Consider the following 19,092-nt stretch of genomic DNA (forward strand, 5'->3'; position numbering starts at 1 on the left):
AAACTTTTTGGAATTAACATAATCTTTGAACCAGAGACAAAGAGCATTTTACCATTACGACCATTTACTTGAACTCCGTCAACTCGATTCTTCCAGGCTTTACTGGAACCTTCGACTGCATGAACCATAACCTCACCACAATGATGTTCCTCTGTCTCTGTCTCTGAAGTATTCTGTACGAAAACTTCTTTTACGCGTTTATTCTTCTTGTATACTTTTGTTCTACACACTGTTGCTATGCGACCTACTCTACCACAAGGTTTACACTTGGCAGACAGAGCAGGACAGGATTTATCATTCGCTAGATGACCAACAGTGTCACAGCGATAACACTTTACTGTAACGTTTTTCTTAAACTTTACATTCGTTAAGTCATTAGATTTTAAAACACTTTGTTTAGTCACACTTTGTACTTTTTCACCATTCACATTAGTATTAGACTCTTCAACACAGGCAAGGGAGTGTTCAAGCCATTTAGCAGTGGAGATAATTTCTTCTAATTTTGGATCATCCTTCTGCCACAATTCATCCTTAACTTTTTCTATGTTACAACCTAACATAAATTGGTCGCGGATGCGTTCATCGAGTGCATTATCAAATTTACATGCTGAAGCTAATTTCCGCAAGTGTGTAACATATACCTCAACTGACTCTTGTGAAAGTTGCATACGTCTTCCAAAATGGTATCTCTCCAAGACAGTACTTATTTTCGGAAGATAGTGTTTCTCGTTTTTTAAGACAAATCTCAAACTCATTAAGTCCAGTAGATTCTTCATCATTCAGATCAGGTAGGTGTTCAAACACATCCTGACTCTCTGACCCTAAACAGTACAGGAGAAGAGCAGACTTCCTTTCAGCGCTCAAGGACACGTCGCACACTTGCGTAATTAAGGAAAACCTTTTTCCATTTCGACCAACGAATGGAAGGTTCTCCTGGGTTAGATAAGAAGAAAGGAGGCGAGGTGACGTTTTGCAAGATTCAGTAAAACTGAACAATTGTTGACAGAGGTGAGATTATTACTGTAGAAAAATTAAAACTGGTGTGTATCAATGAAGAAGATTGTTGACAACTACAGAGTTTGTCTCTGTAGAAGGTGGTTGACAAACACGCAATGACTGGTGTGTTTATCACCGAAGTGTTATATTTAATTTAAATGGAAGACCTAACAGTGTGCCTGTCACTGAGTGTCTCTGTAGGAGGTGATTGACAAACCCATAATGACGGGTGTGTTTATCACCGAAGTATTGTATTAAATTTACATGAAAGACCTAACAAATAGTGTGCCTATCACTGAGACAGATCTTCATACCAATCTGAAGAATTGAAAAACACTTAATAACTGGTGTGTTTATCACCGAAGTACTGAGCATTTAAATTTAAAGTGCGCGAGGAAGACAGGAGCGGTAAGCTTCAATTTAAAAATAAGCTAAAACAGTGCGATGTCTGCGCAAGGTCTAAAATGAAGTTAGACAGTCAATGGTGTAAGTGCAAGCATGGAGCGTGAGGTGGCATACTTTAAAAAAAATGCTTGAATAGAATATAACGTTAGTGCGATGTTTACTCAAAACAAAAATTTACAGTACCTTGAGTTAGTGGTATGAGAAAACAGGAAGGCTTTACCACAAATAAAACGATCGTATTAGAATGTTTCTTTTCCTTATCTTCAATGATGAGGCCAATTTTGAGTAGTAGACTTCAGTAGTACATGAGGTCGATCTTGATAGTTGTTGAAAGGGTTCTTTTCTTAAAACCAGATTGTCACCAGTGTAATAAAGTTGACCACGCCAGGTAGCAAAGTTAAAGGAAGGAGGATTTATTTTTGTTAGATCCATGTAAGAAACGTCCTATCCACACAGCATCAAAGCAGCAACTGACAACTACGAATTCTTAAAGAGCCTCAGAGAGTAACATTCTAGAACGGTACATGCAGAAGTAGATAGCTTGAATCATAACTAAACCTTAGGTTGAACACAACATCAGCACACATTTTTAACATCAAGGTATTACACAGAGGTTATCTTCGGTGTGTAATTCCCTTGCCCTGACTAGAGTGGTGGTTTCTGCCTGGCTTTGGTGCAAGCCTTAGCGAAGCAGAAATCCCATTTCTAACACACGTCAACTTCGAGAAGTCGACTCAGCATCCCACGCATAAGATCCAGTATCTGGGTGCAACAATAGACTCTGCAGTAGGAAAAGTGTTTCCTTCGGAGGAGAGACTGTCTTCTATCACCCTGAAAGGCAAACTGGTTCTGCACAGCATCTCTCTCAGTCCGTCAGGTTGCCTCTCACCTAGGGTCGATGGCCTCCTGCATCTTTGATCCGAAGGACAAGTGGGATCAACAAACAGCTCAATGGGACAACAGGATACATCTGTCAAACAGCCAGAGCATTAATTCCTTGGTGGATGCGACAGGAGAATCTGTTGGTGGGGGTTCTGATCCATCAGCCTCACCCGACACAATCGCTTATCACAGATGCTTCCCTCCAGGGTTGGGGAGCACCCATAAAGTCCCTCCAGACTCCAGGTCCATTATCAAAAGAAGAACAATTGTACCACATCAACATGCTGGAGCTACGAGCGTTACATTTAGCCCTCAAGGCTTTTCTCCCATCTATTCAGACCAGCTCAATTCTAGTTCAGACAGACAATACGACCACCATGTACTATCTGACCATGCAGCGAGCGCCTCTATCGCGGTCTCTCTCTTTCTGGAAGCCCAAGCTCTCTGGCATTGGCTCCTGGCAAGGGATCTGACAATTACAGCAATACACCTACCGGGGGAGCAGAACTCACAAGCATACACTCTCATTCGTTACTTCGAGGACCAGCAGGACTGGGTTCTAAATGACGAAGTTGTTGAAGAAATCTTCAGAGAATGGGGTCGTCCATGCATCAACCTTTTCGCGGATGACACAAACAAAAAATGCTGTGACTTCGTCTCAAGGTTCGATTGACCAGGGACGAGCGGGAATGCTCTTTTGGTCAATTGGTCAGGAAGCATTGTTTACGCTTTTCTTTGCCTTCCTCTCATCCCGAAGTTTGTGACCCGGCTGTCCCACTCCGAGTGGAGGATGATCATGATCGCTCCGGACTGGCCACGGCATTGGTGGTACCCGGACCTTCTGCAACTATCAGATCGTCCACACAAGAGATTGCCGTGCAGACCGGTCCTGCTGTCCAAGATGAACAGGAGCATTCATCACCCCAACATTCCATCACTGAACCTGGCAGCATGGCTCCTGAGGTCCTCCAATATGTTCATTTAGGACTCCCTCCGGACTGCATGACCATCTTGAAAGAAGGAAGAAGGCCTTCCACAAGACACTCTTGTGCTTTTCTATTTGTGGTTTGTGCAAAATAAATACCATCCTACCAGGGGGCAGGAGGATGTGGTTTTACCTAACCTGCTTTACTTAGCTACGGCAGGTCTAAAATTCTCTTCCATAAAAGTGCACCTGGCTGCAATTACGGCATACAGGCAGGACCCTTCTCAGCCTTCTTTCTTTCAGCAGTGAAGGATTTCTTACAGGTGTTAAAGAAGGTCTCCCTACCTATTCGACTTCCTTCGCCCCCTTGGGACCTGAATCTGGTTCTATCTAAGCTGATGGGTCCCCCATGTTAACCTATCCACAAAGCAACCCTCCAGCACCTAACTTGGAATGCAGCTTTTTTGGTGGCAATTACTTCAGCTCACAGGGTGAGCGAGATCCAAGCTCTCTGCTCGAAAGAACCATATACAGTCTTTCATCTCAATAGAATTGTTTTGAGAACCCACCCATCCTTCCTTCCGAAGGTAGTATCGGATTTCCATGTCAACCAACCCATCTCGCTAATTTCCTTTTTTCCTAACCCCTCTACACCAGCTGAGAGGTCCCTTCACTCTTTAGACCTGAAAACTGAAGACTTAATGAGTTCTGAGATCTGCAAGGCAGCCACTTGGAGATCGATACATACATTTACGAGGCACCATTGTCTTGATTCAGATACCAAAGCGGACACTCGAGTGGGTCAGGCCTCCTTGAGAAATTTGTTACAAAGCTGAATGGATTTATTTTGTTTATTTGGTTATTTCTGCTCATTTGCCCGCCGGTGGAGGTTGGGCTTCCTATTCAATTCAGTGGTTATGACTGTTGATGAGGATCCCCTGGAAGAGAAGGATAAGTTACCTACCTGTAATCTAAGTTCTCTTTCAGGGGTATCCTAATCAAAGTCATAAGCAAGCCATCCGCCCCCCCCACCCCCCCAGTCAAATGAGACTTTTGTACTGTATATCTATGTACCCTGACTCTCGGGTCTCCCCCAAGAACAACTGACCTAACTGTCACCCCTGAGGCATGAAGGGAAGCTGGGGGTCATGGCTGCTTTAAAGGCACAGTGTCAGTTTTTTGTGTTACAATTGATTTCATTTTCTATTGATATTGGTTTTCAAATCAGCCTTTAGGCTAACAATGTGGGCTCTTTTTCAGTTTGGTGTTAATTCTGCTCATTAAAAAGAGTTTAAGTAATGCTTGCCCTCCTGTAGTATATATTATATAGTATATGGTTGCAAAAACAGTTATTTATTATTGCATTGATTAGCCTCTTTTTAAATAATTTTTTTCAAAAAGGGGCTGCATTCATATGTGAAAAAATTATATATTTATATATATAGGGCTGTATATATATATATATATATATATTTTCATATATATTTTTTATTATTTCCGGGGTCCCTTCGCATGGCGTGAATATTCAGTGCCTATGACTTTGATGAGGATACCCCTGTAGAGAACTAGGATTACAGGTAAGTAACTTATCCTCATAATATGTGTTATATTGCGAATAGATCTGCTGCACATTGGATTTGTATAAGGAAATTTGTTTTATGTATTTTCTTGTAGACATTCCCCTGCTGCCATCCATCACGTCACTGAGCCTAAATGAGAACGAGGAAAAGAATGGACCATTTGTAGTGCACTGGCTTAATAATAAAGAACTACATTTCACACTATCAACCGAAGTTTTTTTACAGAATCTTAAGAAATCAAGCTTCGAACTACATTCTTCAGAGGCAAGTACCGAGGATTCCACCCAGACAATTGAGAAATCAGATGAAGGTAAGCAGCTTTTGTGTATGCAACAAGCAACCATTGTGATCCATATTAATGCTGGTAACTATCCACACATTGGAATATACATTGTATAAGTGTCATCAATGTTCGCAATATATTAGCACCATTAGGGAGCTTTGAAATATTTTAGTGCCCATTTAATCAGCCCCACCCACCCATATGCCGATATTCTTTTTTGGAGAATGTGTTGCGTTCAGGGATTTGTGTAATTATAGTTTCTGGTCGAGGCAAAGTTTTAGAAGGAGTGAGTTTGGGGCGGGGCTGATGGATCTGTAACTGAATTCTTCAGAATGGGTATACATTTGTAGCAGCATTAAGGAATTGTATACATATGTATTTTCAGTATTACTTGGGAACAGTAGACTTGTCCATCATTTTGAATGTTATGAAAAGAAAGATTTGGAATGAGGTAATCAGCTATGCATCAAATATATGCACAAAGCCTAAGATAAGAGAAGCAAAATATTTTTTTACATAACATGACAGGCATGTGATGAGATTGGCCAGGGAGATGCTTGCCGTAGGATCACATAGTGTTTTTGGAGGAGGATGAACAGTCTGAGAAATTGGCATTGCAGAATTCAGTAGATTTAAGGAATTATTTTTAGAAGATTTAACTCCACCTGAATCTTTCCATCTGTCAGCGTGGGTCTGGAAAAACCTCCATAGCGCCTATGAACCTGTAAGTTGTACCATTGACATCCATTGTGATTTAATCACACCAACCACTGTAAGATGAGTACAGATACCAGCCGTTCAACCACCTGACAGCGGCACCATGGGGAGTTCAACCCAAATCTTCTTGCCACAGGTGGGCTCAGAACATCACTGGCAACATGGAGGTTGTTTGTCTGGGAGTGTCCCTGGGTCTGGGCCCTGCCTCATCCCCCACCTCTGCAGTCACAAACTGCCCTTGAGCCCCCGGAGGGAAGATTGGGAGGTTTGTCTTCAATCTGCCTACTCCAGGAGATTGAAACCAAGGATTTGTTTTTTCAGAGGTAGCATACTTCCCATCAAGTCATGTCAGGCTATATTTATTTGCATGGTGCAATATAATACAGGAGGGTATCCTCCCGCCTGAAGAAGTAGACATGTCTTACCCATCCTGGGACCTAGTTGAAAAGCCAGGTTTTGAGTTTCTTATGAAACTCAAGGAGAGAGATAGAAGCGTTGATATGCAAGGGTAAGGCTTACAAAGCTTTAAGAGCAAGGTACAAGAAAGCTTGACTGCTGGCTCTAGCTCTGTGGATGCATTGGATGTGAGTTAGGAGGAGGTTGACCAAGTTGAGGACTCTGGTCAGAGTGTGGATGCAGATGCAGCTGTTTAGGTAGGTGGTACCAAAATCATATAGCACCTTGTATTTGTGAGGGAGTAGTTTGAAACTAGCATGTTTGTGTATTAGGAACCAGTGTAGGTTTTTGAAGTGGTTACTGAGTTGGAGTGCGAGGCTGGCTGCTGCATTTTGGATGACCTGGAGACGTTTGGTGAGGTGAACAGAGATGCCAATGTAGAGAATATTGCTGTAGTCCAGTTTTCCTGTTTTCAGTGCCTAGGTGACTATTCTTTCGGGTGTCAAGAGGTAGCAATGTGAAAAAATTTTGAGGACTTGGAGGGTATGGAAACCGGATGATATGACTGCATTGATTTAATTTTTTTTATTTAAAAAAATATATATTTTTAATGGGGATTTTCAGAAAATTGCACATCCTTTCCATGATGGCTTACAAGCAGTCTTGCAAGTTAAGTCTGGTACATACCTAGATCTCTTGTGTCTGGGCAAGGTGGGCATCTGTTATATCTGAGCAGGAATAAGCCTCAGGCCTCTCGAGTTCAACCCACCTCTACTTTTGTCCTGGCCCACGGGTGCCGGGATATTCAGTGAGTCGAACACAACACCGGGATAACCAGTATCCAGTACACCCCCACCATGGCTTGCATACCAATGCGTCAAAACTTGATTACATTTCTTGGGACAGCCCCGACTGGCATACCCCATCCTTTTTGCACTCATGCACCTGCCCATCCCCATTACCAACTGGTCCTTAGTGGGCATCATTGAGGATCCCCTCATCTGCATCACATCCCTTTGACCCAACTGATAGAACAAAACTTGTTTACCTGGTAGATTAATATTGCATGGAACACCCAAATGTATAGAGGATGGGTTGAGAGGGACCTCACTGTCTACAAAGGCAGTTAGCGCGTTTGAAATCAACTTTCAGTTCTCTTGGAGCTTGGGGCTCTCCCAAAACACAATGATAAAATGTTTCCTCCACAACATCACACTTCCAGCTGACGGGAGTCAAAGCCCTCTGTGTCACTGTGTTTATTTGGCTGTCATTGAGAGTTTTTTCCCCACACTATGCCGAGGTTCTTGACTTAACTGGCAAGACTGAATGCTTGTCAGAGAGGTGTCGTTTTGGAAGGTTACCACCTCGACTTGTTGGAGTTGTATCTAAGACAGTTGTATTCATCCAGTTGACCGTTTTTGACATGCAGGTAGCAAAGATGCCAAGGTGATAATGTTGATCTCTTGGGTTCAGAGCGGAGTCAGGTAGATGTTGAATAGCATCCAACTGAGAGAGGATCCCTGGAGAACGCCACAAATTATGGTAGTGGTTGTTATTCATTCATGGGTTTGTTGAAGTGCAAGTACTCACCCATAGGGTCTCAAGGTGCTGTGGTGGTGGGGGGGGGGGGCTGGCGGAACGGCAGCTCCAGGATTTCTACTCTGGTTTGTTGAAGAGCCAGGTCTTGAAGTCCTTCATGAACTTGGAGAGAGTTGTTTTCTGTCGGCAGTATACAGGGAGGATGTTCCATGCCCTGGCCGCTGGAAAGAAGAAGGACTGCCCTCCTGTTCTGGTTTACTTGATGTGTGGCACCGTAGCCAGGGTGGCTATAGAAGTGTATGGTGAAAAGGTGACTGACTGGGTGCACCCCATGAGGAAGCAGCAGATCTGTTGGAGAGCAGGTCCTCTTATGCCGTGGTCATGGAGGCATTGGATGAGATTAAGGATGGTGTGGGAGATAGTGTCAAAGGTGGTGGAAAGTTGGTGCAGCATGAGAGCTGCCATGTCTCCCCTGTCCATGATCATGCAAATTGTGGCTGGCAAGAGATGATGAGGGTGGTTTTGGCGCTGTGGTTGGGCCTGAAGTCCGATTAGGAAGGGTCAAGGAGAGGTGGTTTAGTAGTCCAGTATCTTCAGGTCTGCTGAGGGATTATTTTAGTAGGGGAATGCTGGTATGTTTCCAGGCGTCCAGGAAGGTGAGTGTGGTGAGGGTAGTTGTTGAGGATCATGCTGAGTGCAGAGCAGATGAGGTTGAGTCCTCTGGTGAAGATGAAATATAGACAGGAGTTCACTGGAGCTTCTGAGTAAATGGATCGAATGGTTTAGGTGGTTTCCATTGTGGAGTTATTCAGCCAGCATGTCAGAAAGATTCCTGGGTGGATCGCCTCACTGTGTTGGAGGGCAATGAGAGTGAATGAGTCAGGATGGGACAGATTGTGGATTTTATACCTGATCTGCACACCCCAGAGGGACTGACCGCTCACTAGGTAGCTGGAGAAAGTATTAAAGATAAATTAAGTGGGAGGCTTGCTAGCTCTGACATCGGTACCCACTCACCTGTTTTCCTTGATGAAGAGCTCTTTCTGCCTATTGATGCTTCTGTGTTCTAAATTGTCCCTCATGTGACGGCAGAAAGGCCCACTGAACACCAGACAGCACACTCAAAAAGATTAATGGTGTACAGAAAAAATCTATCTTGCCATTGGGCACACTTCCATCTCCTTGCGAGAAAAAGACCTTTCTCTTCCAGGGGATCCCCCTCAATAGTCATAAGCACTGAATATTCCTGCCCATGTGCGGGGACCCCGGAAATAATAAAAAATTATATATGGAAACCATATATGTACAGCTCTACAGATATATATATATATATATATTACCTACTGGCGGTCGCCAGTAGGTATATATAGTTAGGATTTTTTCTCTATGGGTTTTTTGAAAATTCTATGTCTAATAACTTTGGCGTTTGTGGACGGAATTGGCTGAAATTTTCAGGAAAATGGCATATTTTGTTTCTGAGCAGCCCTTGAAAATTTGGGGGGGGTTCGTCCAGTGGGGGCCGAGAAAAAAGGGGGGTCCCAAAACGTGTTTTTAACATTGAGTTTTCCATAGGGCGGTTGGCCTCACTTTTAGCCCGAACGGCTGAATGGATTTGCACGAAACTTGGCAAAATTGTAGGGACTGGTAGCCCGATGTGCCTTTTGTAGGTCTCAATATATGTGCTCCAGTGGATTTTGAGAAATTAACGTTTTAAAAAAGATATATATCTGTAACAGCGGACCGGTTAGCGCTCTGGTTCGCGGACTTTTCGCGCAACGGAGCTTTGTGAAGCGAAGCTGATTGGTTCTCCGGCGTCTGTCAACATTCCAAACAGTCCGTAGCGGCCGCCATCTTGTCTCTCGGTAGGATCGAGAGACAAGAGGAGGTCAAAACAAAGGGGGAAATAACTATAAGGGGGCATAGTAGATCCTCGCTGACCCCCTAGGTTTGATGTGGAGGTTTTAAAAGGGCCCCGCGGGGCAAAAAAAAATAATAAAAATAATAATTGAACGGCTGAATGGATTTGCACGAAACTTGGCAAAATATTAGGGACTGGTAGCCCGATGTGCCTTTGCTAGGTCTCAATATATGTGCTCCAGTGGATTTTGAGAAATTAACGTTCAAAAAAAGATATATATCTGTAACAGCGCTCCGCTTCGCGTAACGGAGGTTTGCGAAGCTGATTGGTCATTCTGTCACTGGGCTATAGTTGGGCTACATCTGGCTGATATTTGGGCTACATTTGTTTTTTTGTGTGTCTGGCGGCCATCTTTGGGCTACATTGGGCTACATTGGGCTTCATTGGGCTACATTCGGCTAATTAGCAAATAGCTCATCGCAAACTAGGAATGGTAAAGAATCGCTATTTATTCCTTAAAGTTCGCTATTTAGGAAATGCAAATAACTTTGATGATACATATGGCGGTTCATCTCTAACAAGATAAGAAGCATAGGGATAGATTTATGATGACTGGCGCATCACCAGGGATGTGTTAGTCATTCTGTGCCGCTGTTCCGTCACCTATGGTGTGCTGCATTTACAATGCGGCGCATCACGGGGCAAAAACAGCACAGATGCGTGATGTATCTGTGCCGTAAAGGTGGCGCATTGCTGGAGTTGTATCGCAAGTGTGATGAAGGTCCAGCAAGGGTCGGGGGTGCCCCTGTCGCAGGGTTTCTGTTCTCACACAGAACTGTGGACAGAGGATTGGAACCTCGGCGAATTAGGGTGTCCCAAAACTCACGTTAGTAATCAAAAACTATTTAGCAAGCTAGGTACAGTGTCACATTGGATATAACAAACTCTCAATGTTTAGACAATCCAGAATATGAACTTATAGTACCTCAGGATACGTGGAACTCATGAACAGTCGGTCGTTATATATTTCTTAGAAACCAGAACATGGAGTTAAGAAGAACACATGTGTATTTGAAATGTTTATTTACTAATGCCGTCTTCTCAGGCGTAGTACCTTAGATAATAAAAGTACACATATTATCAGTAGCAAAATTACCAGCATAGTTACTAGTACATAAAAAGTGAATGGTGATAGTATGTTAACATGCTGTAAATGAATAAGAGTTAGCAACACTTATAAGCAGCCGCGGGCCGTGGAGGGAGTTACGGTGAGGCAGGGAGGCGGGGAGGGGGAGAAGCAGGGTGGAGAATACAAGTACACATATTATCAGTAGCAAAATTACCAGCATAGTTACTAGTACATAAAAAGCGAATGGTGACAGTATGTTAACATGCTGTAAATGAATAAGAGTTAGCAACACTTATAAGCAGCCGCGGGCCGTGGAGGGAGTTACGGTGGGGCAGGGAGGCGGGGAGGGGGAGGGGCAAGGTAGAGAGGGCTCCACCCTGCTTCTCCCCCTCCCCGCCTCCCTGCCTCACCGTAACTCCCTCCACGGCCCGCGGCTGCTTATATCTCACCCTCCCTAATACACATATTATATTATTTGCTAAGAAGGTCTCTTTGTGTTGGTTTAGGGCGTGCCCATACTTTAGTGTCTTAGATTTGAAGGAATCACATCAGCATACACCAGCTCTCTCTTCATGTGAACCGCATCAACTGTTGTGTATGTGTGTTCGGCAAAGCAATATAAAACCCGCCTCATGCCCAGAATTGGCAGAAGTTGCACTTATGTTATGAGTATGAAGTCGTGGAGATCAGACCTCATAACAATTCTGTATCGTGTTGTTCTTGAAACTTTAGCACTCGCTGTACAGATATAGTTTAACAAGTAAAGCAGATAGTAGACCAATAACATATTATTCTCATGTAAACCACGATGAACTACTAGGTGGAAAGCTAAAGCAACAACTAAATGTCGTGTGCAGAAGTTGCAAAAAAGGAAAAATGGCGTTTAAACCGGTAATGAGCCCATGCTAACTTAACACGGTGTAAAGATATCCAGGACCTAGATGACACCTCCTCATGATCCGGAAACGAACTGAATAAGATAATAGAAGTGCCATCTCATGAGAGCAGATTGCAAGTTTATATGTGGACGGTCCGCAAGGTAAAGCATTAAAAACTAGGAAAATTCAATGCTAAAGAAAAATAAAACAGCCAAGTACTTTATCGAGTCTTAAGCCAATAGGCAAGGTAAATAATAAAAACTTGACAATTAAGTCAATGAATTGTCAATGAAATTCTAGTACTCAGCATATGAAACATGAAAAAGGTCTATGACATAACTGTGTATGCAAAATAAGCTGCAACAGCCTCCAACAGGAAGTCACCGTCTTCATCCGAAAACAGTTCAGCCATCCAATTTAAAAGCGGAAAAGAACATACGTGCTCTCCCAGCACCGGATCCTCTATCACCATCAGAGGACAGCTCGGTGGGTTTTCAAGAAAGCTGTGTTCCAAGAAAGACTGTGCTGCCGCCAGTAAATTCCAGGGACCAAGTAGTCCATGCATCAATGCCACAGCCATAATCCTTTCGCCAGGACAAATCAACTCGTGAGTAATGATAGGAGTCATCAGCTGATTAAAGTCGACGTCAGGAGAAACCGGTCCGCAGAGACACAAATCAATGGCCCAATCGAAATCACAGGTCAGGCAGTGAAATACAGGCTGGACACAGGTGAAGTAGGAGAACCGAAAAGATAATCCATATGCCGTGCTTAATATCGCCAACGGCATTGTGCCATAATATTCTAGCATGCGATTGCGGAACAGTGTCAGCAGCTGCAGGGTCGGAGGTTGCATAGGAGGGACATCCATATTTAAAAATGTAAAAAAGCACAAGAGCGTCCGCTGGTAATGCAAGTAAAAATGCAATCCACGAACCAGAGTGGAGAAAATGGAATGAAAGGGAGCAGGGATGACTCCAAAGATTTTCTCAAATGAAGTCACGAGACCACTGGTAACAACTTTAAAAAAGTGTGCCAGGGATTTTGTGGAGGATGCGTTAAAGATAGTCGGAAACATGTTGCTGAAATTGAAAGGCAAATCTGTGTACGGGTGTTCGCTATGTGAAGTACGAAAGTTTCACGGGCCGAACTCAAGGCCACCTCTCTCTGAGACAAAAGAGCTCTTATTCTTGTCATGCCGTTGAAACGTGTCCCAAGGTTGGTATTTGTGGCCAGATTGAAAACTCCCTATGTTCATGTGTGGGAGGAAATAGAACATTTCTGCAGCAAATAACCCGTTCACTTACTGTTACGATAAAAGGAATACTTTTAATTAACTCAGAACAATCTTCATTATTGAGCATCAAATAACTACCATTTTCCAACAACTTGAACGTGGGGATGATAGCAGGAACTGGCGTGCCTTGCAACACGCAAGCCATATTTGGTCGGTGTTTGTTGCATGAATCGTGTAACTGTATGTGCCTACACATTAGTGAATGATCTGGCGTCTCAGTGCATTCCTCTCCATTCAGATAAACTTCTTGATCATCTTTGAAACATCTGTATGTGTATGGAAGCGACCAGACCTCATGAACAAAAGCACTACCTAAAGGTTCATAAAGACCTATTGGTATATATTTCATACAATTTGAAAACTTATATAAAGCAAAAGGCAGCGTTATTAAACCGTGGATAAGGCATGTTGCCAAAAAACCCGCAATCCTCTGCTGATGATGTCACTGAGCATGTCATGAATGATGTAATATGTGACATCATCAGTAGTGGATTATGGGTAATAGTATCTCTAGTTTACTCCCCTATAGCTGTCTTTCTTTTAACATAAGTGTGTGTTTCCTTCCCTTATACTTACTGTTTTTGGTTCGCTTCCAGTTCGCGTACCAGCGAGCGAACTAGGAAGCGAACTAAGAGAAATAGAGGTTGGCACAGTTCCAAATATTGTACCAATTTTTTAATAACGGGGAGGTAGTTCTGAAAAGAACTTTTTTTTTTATTTTTCTGAACATTTTTTTAATGTTTTTGAATTTTTCGGAACAGTTTTATATTTTTTTGGGTTTTTCTTGGAGGGGGCAATGAAAACGATTCATTGTAAAGGGCTCAACAGGAGCAACAAAACAAAAAAAAGAAGTATTTATTATTTTGGGCGTTTCGGACAAACTTGCATATGATAGTCAATAGCTCTGTTGATCAGAGTGATGCTTCTTTCTCCGTAGGAAATGAATCCATCGCAAAATACGCAGGTGTGTTTTACTTCACCAAATCTCATTTGTATATTTGGCACCATCTCCCTGCCCTCTGGTCCCGTTACTTCCGGTACAACAGATCTTCTGGCCATAATAGGGAGATTATCTAGGTCGTTCCGAAACTGTGCAGCACTGTAGTTGTTAGGATGCCACCTAGTCATATGGCGATGCATTGTGTAGTTTCCGAAACTGTATTTTTTGTCGGTCCCTCTGGACAGTCTATCTTGACATATAAGGCAAGTAACGTATCTTGCATTTACTTTTTTCTGACCTTTGGGAATTTTTAAAAATTGCCAAATGAAGTTTTCTTTCCGGTGAGACGTCTTGGGCTGCTCAGGCAAAAACTGCCTCTCTTCGTGCTCGTCCTCCTGTTCCTCTTCTTCTTCTTCTTGTTGAATTACAACTTGAGCAGGTGGTCCACTCTTCCTTGGATGTGGTGGAGGTGGTGGGGAAGCACCAGCTGAAGCTACTAAAGAAGCCATTGCTCAGTGATCACAAAGGGTCTTTCTCTCACAATGATGAAAGTCAGAGTGAGGAAAGAAGGAGGGATTTTCATCATTTGGGAAAAACAAGAGTTCTCAACCAATCAAAAGTGTTCATTTTAGATTATATGACCTAGTCTTACATCATTAGGAAACCAAAAGTGAAATGAACCAATGAAAAGTGTTATTACCAAGTCACATGACTTGCTGTGTTTACGTTAAGCGCTTTGCAGGGCCTCCCGGTTTGCTTCCAGAAACCTGCGCTTTGGCACTCGCTTCGCGTACCAGTTCGCTAACGTAGCACGTCATATGACGTATCACGCGACAACGTGGAACGTCATGCGGACGGGAGGCGTCACGATGTTGTTTTCTAACGCGGCACTTGCGGTAAAGAAACGTTTACCGGCTCGCGGTCTATTTCGCGGCATCAAGGTCAGCTAACGGGAAGCTTCCCGATTCGCGAAGCGGGAACGAAGAAAAAAAAATATTTAAAAAAAAAGTTATTAATAAACATATAAAATATATTTTTGGATTTAAAGAAGAATACATTTTACAGCTACAGATATTAGCTGTTAAAAAACCAATGAAATTCACTGAAAAAACCATAGGTTATAGACCATATATAGTTAGGAATTAGCATTTACAAAACCTTGAAAATTCACTGAAAAAACCATAGGTTATAGACCATATATAGTTAGGAATTAGCATTTAAAAAACCTTATTTTACTCACACAAAACCATTGAAATTCCATATATAGTTAGTTGCACTAACTATATATCGCGCACCCGCAATCCACTGCTGATGATGTCACATATTACATCATTCATGACATGGTCAGTGACATCACTGATGACATCACTGATGACAACATCCAGTGATTATGTGTTTCTGTAAAGTTTAAATATGTTTTACATATTGAAGAATGAGTGGATGTATAAGTGTCTGAATGAAGGTTTTAGTAGGTGCGTGATTGACTGTATGAGTGAGTGATTAAATGCGTCTTACTGAATGCACGGGTTAGTGACTAAACTGTCTAAAAGTGTGCATCAGTATGTCTGTTGTTGTGCAAGCTGCTGCATGTGTTGATCAGTAGCTATATAAGTAGCTATATGGGTTATTGATTGGTTGCACAAGTATTTGTATGGGAGACTGAGTGTGTGTATGGCTGGCTGGGAGGTGTGTGACTCTGTGCAGATCAATGTGTACTTGTATCAGTGATTCTATAAGAGAGTAACTATGTGTTAGTATATGTTTCAAAAATGTAAGGTGTTCTGTGTTTAACTGTATAGATGAGAAAATGGAAGTGTGATTGATTCTTTTCAGGACTGACTAGGTGTGTGAGTAACTCCATGGATGAGTGGCAGAGTGTGAGTGTCTGTATAGGTGTATGAGTGCATATGATAGTGTTGTAAAGATGAGTGATTGTATGTATGAATGATTGTATGAGTGAATGTGTGTGTAGACATAGGAATCAGTGAGTGCGTATGTAGTAACTAGTATTGGTGTGTCAATGGTTTCAAAAATGATACTCTCTATTTAACACTGGGTGTAACGGAGGTTATATTAGAGTGTGAGGAGATGCATTGTATTATCACATGAATGATATCATCAGTGATGTGATCATTGATGTCAAGTGAGATGTCATCAGTGATGTCATCAGTGATGTCACTGACCATGTCATGAATGATGTAATATGTGACATCATCAGCAGTGGATTGCGGGTGCGCGATATATAGTTAGTGCAACTAACTATATATGGAATTTCAATGGTTTTGTGTGAGTAAAATAAGGTTTTTTAAATGCTAATTCCTAACTATATATGGTCTATAACCTATGGTTTTTTCAGTGAATATATATATATATATATATATATATATATATATATATATATATATATATATATATATATATATATATTCACTGAAAAAACCATAGGTTATAGACCATATATAGTTAGGAATTAGCATTTACAAAACCTTAAAAATTCACTGAAAAAACCATAGGTTATAGACCATATATAGTTAGGGATTAGCATTTAAAAAACCTTATTTTACTCACACAAAACCATTGAAATTCCATATATAGTTAGTTGTACTAACTATATATCACGCACCCGCAATCCACTGCTGATGATGTCACATATTACATCATTCATGACATGGTCAGTGACATCACTGATGACATCACTGATGACATCTCAAATGACATCACTGATGACATCACTGATGACAACATCCAGTGACTGTATTTTTCTGTAAAGTTAAAATATGTCTTACATATTTATGAATGAGTCGATGTATAAGTGTCTGGACGAAGGATTTAGTAGGTGCATGACTGAATGTATGAGTGAGTGATTAAATGTGTCTCACTGAGTGCATGGGTTAGTGACTAAACTGTCTTAATTTGTGCATCATTATGTCTGTTGTTCTGTAAAGTGCTGCATGTGTTGATCAGTAGCTATATGAGTAACTATATAGGTTATTGATTGGTTGCACAAGCATTTGTATGGGAGACTGAGTGTGTGTGTGGGTGGCTGGGAAGTGTATGACTCTGTGCATAGATGTATGGATTCAAAAGTGCATGTTGGAAACAGCTGTATGGGCGGTTGACTGTGTGCATGACTGTATTGGTGAGTGAATAGATATCTCAGTGCTACATGTCAAATTAAGTACATATGTAAAATACAGTACATGTGAGAGTTGACATATATAAATAACTGTGCATAAGAGCCAGTGAATGTGTGAGTGGCTGTATGGATCATTGTGAAGTTGTATCCAGGATTGTATAAGTGAGTAAATATGTTTTAGTATATGTTTGAATAAGTAAGGTGTGTTTAACTGTATAGTTAAGGAAACGGAGGTGTGATTGATTGTTTGCATGACTGTCTAGGTGTGTGTGTAACTTCATGGATGAGTGACAATCTGTGAGTCTGTGTTTACACTGAGTGTATCTAAGGTTATATTAGAGTCTGAAGAGGTTCATCGTATTATCACATGAATGATTTTATCAGTGATGTCATCAGTAATGTCATTTGAGATGTCATCAGTGATGTCATCAGTGATGTCATTTGAGATGTCATCAGTGATGTCATCAGTGATGTCACTGACCATGTCATGAATGATGTAATATGTGACATCATCAGCAGTGGATTGCGGGTGCGTGATATATAGTTAGTACAACTAACTATATATGGAATTTCAATGGTTTTGTGTGAGTAAAATAAGGTTTTTTAAATGCTAATCCCTAACTATATATGGTCTATAACCTATGGTTTTTTCAGTGAATTTTTAAGGTTTTGTAAATGCTAATTCCTAACTATATATGGTCTATAACCTATGGTTTTTTCAGTGAATTTCATTGGTTTTTTAATAGCTAATATCAAAACCTTTACAATGTATTATTCTTTAAAAAGAAAAATATTTTTTACATGTTTTTTATACAATTTTTTTTTTATTTTTTTTTGTTTCGCTCCCAGTACGCGTACCGGTTAGCTTCCCGTTAGCTCAATCCGGAGGCGCGACCCGGTACGCGAACTGGTAAACGTTCCTTTAGCGCACCTCTCGCGTTACAAAACAACATCGCGACGCTTCGCGTCAGCATGACGTTTCGCGTTCTCGCGTAATACGTCATATTACGTGCTACGTTCGCGTACCCGGAAGCGCAGCGGTACGCGAACCGGAAGCGATCCGCGGCGCGGCGCCGACCGCGTAATGTAAACATAGCAGGTCATGTGACTCGATAATAACACTTTTCATTGGTTCATTTCACTTTTGGTTTCCTAATGATGTAATACAAGGTCATGTGATCTAAAATGGACACTTTTCATTGGTTTAGAACTTTTGTTTTTCCCAAATGATGAAAACCCCTCCTTCTTTCATCACTCTGACTTTCATCTTGGTGAGAGAAAGACCCTTTATTGAGACTTTGTGATGGCTTCATTAGTAGCTTCAGCTGGTGCTAGCCCACCACCTCCACCAAATCCAAGAAAGAGAGGACCACCTGCAGAAGTAATTCTGCAAGAAGAGGAAGAACAGGAAGAGGAGGAAGAGGAGGAAGAGCATGAGTTTTTGCCAGAGGAGCCCAGGAGGTACAATCGACAGGAGAATTATATCTGGCAATTCTACAGAATTCCTGAGGGGCAAAAGAAAGTGAATGCTCGTTACGTGTTTTGCCGCATATGCGGTGACAGATTGTCAAGGGGCACCGATAAAAAATATAGTTATGGGAATCATACTATGCATCGGCATATGAGTAGGTGGCACCCAAATAACTATAGTGCTGCCCAGCTACGTGACCAACAACAACATCCCCTCCAAATGGCAAGAAGATCGGTGGTTCCAGAGGTGTCGGGACCAGAGGCGAGGGAGGTGATTGCAAACATCCAAATGTTGTTTGGGCACGTAAAACAAGTGTGCGTGGAATGTGGCGCTTTCATCTGCTACAGAGAAAGTAGCATCACTTTGATTTTGCGAGCAATTCAAAATCATATTAATGTTTGCACAAAACGCACCAAAAAATAAATTCTTTTTTTTTTTTTTGCTCCTGTTGAGCCCTTTATAATGGATCGTTTTTGTTTCCCCCCCCCCAAAAAAACCAAAAATGTTTTAAAAACGTTCAGAAAATACAAAAAAAGTAAAACAATGTTCAAAAAATACTAAAAAAAATATAAAACAACAAAAACATAAAAAAAAAAGTTCTTTTCAGAACTAACTCCCCATTATAAAAAAATTGGTAGAATATTTGGAACTCTGCCAACC

At 41.6% G+C, this 19,092-nt stretch overlaps 1 protein-coding gene across 4 annotated transcripts in view; it reads left to right on the plus strand.

Annotated features, from left to right (window-relative positions):
* The window catches only part of DMXL1 (Dmx like 1), a 2,287,446-nt gene that overhangs the window by 607,479 nt on the left and 1,660,875 nt on the right, over positions 1 to 19,092 (plus strand). For all 4 annotated transcript variants that reach the window (XM_078675553.1, XM_078675555.1, XM_078675552.1 and 1 more), the window contains one exon: positions 4,883 to 5,098. In XM_078675553.1, the coding sequence (XP_078531679.1) occupies positions 4,883 to 5,098 (216 nt within the window). The remainder of the gene's footprint in view (positions 1 to 4,882; positions 5,099 to 19,092) is intronic.

This window comes from Lissotriton helveticus, chromosome 2_1 (assembly GCF_964261635.1).
Source record: "Lissotriton helveticus chromosome 2_1, aLisHel1.1, whole genome shotgun sequence".
Taxonomy (NCBI): Eukaryota; Metazoa; Chordata; class Amphibia; order Caudata; family Salamandridae; genus Lissotriton; species Lissotriton helveticus.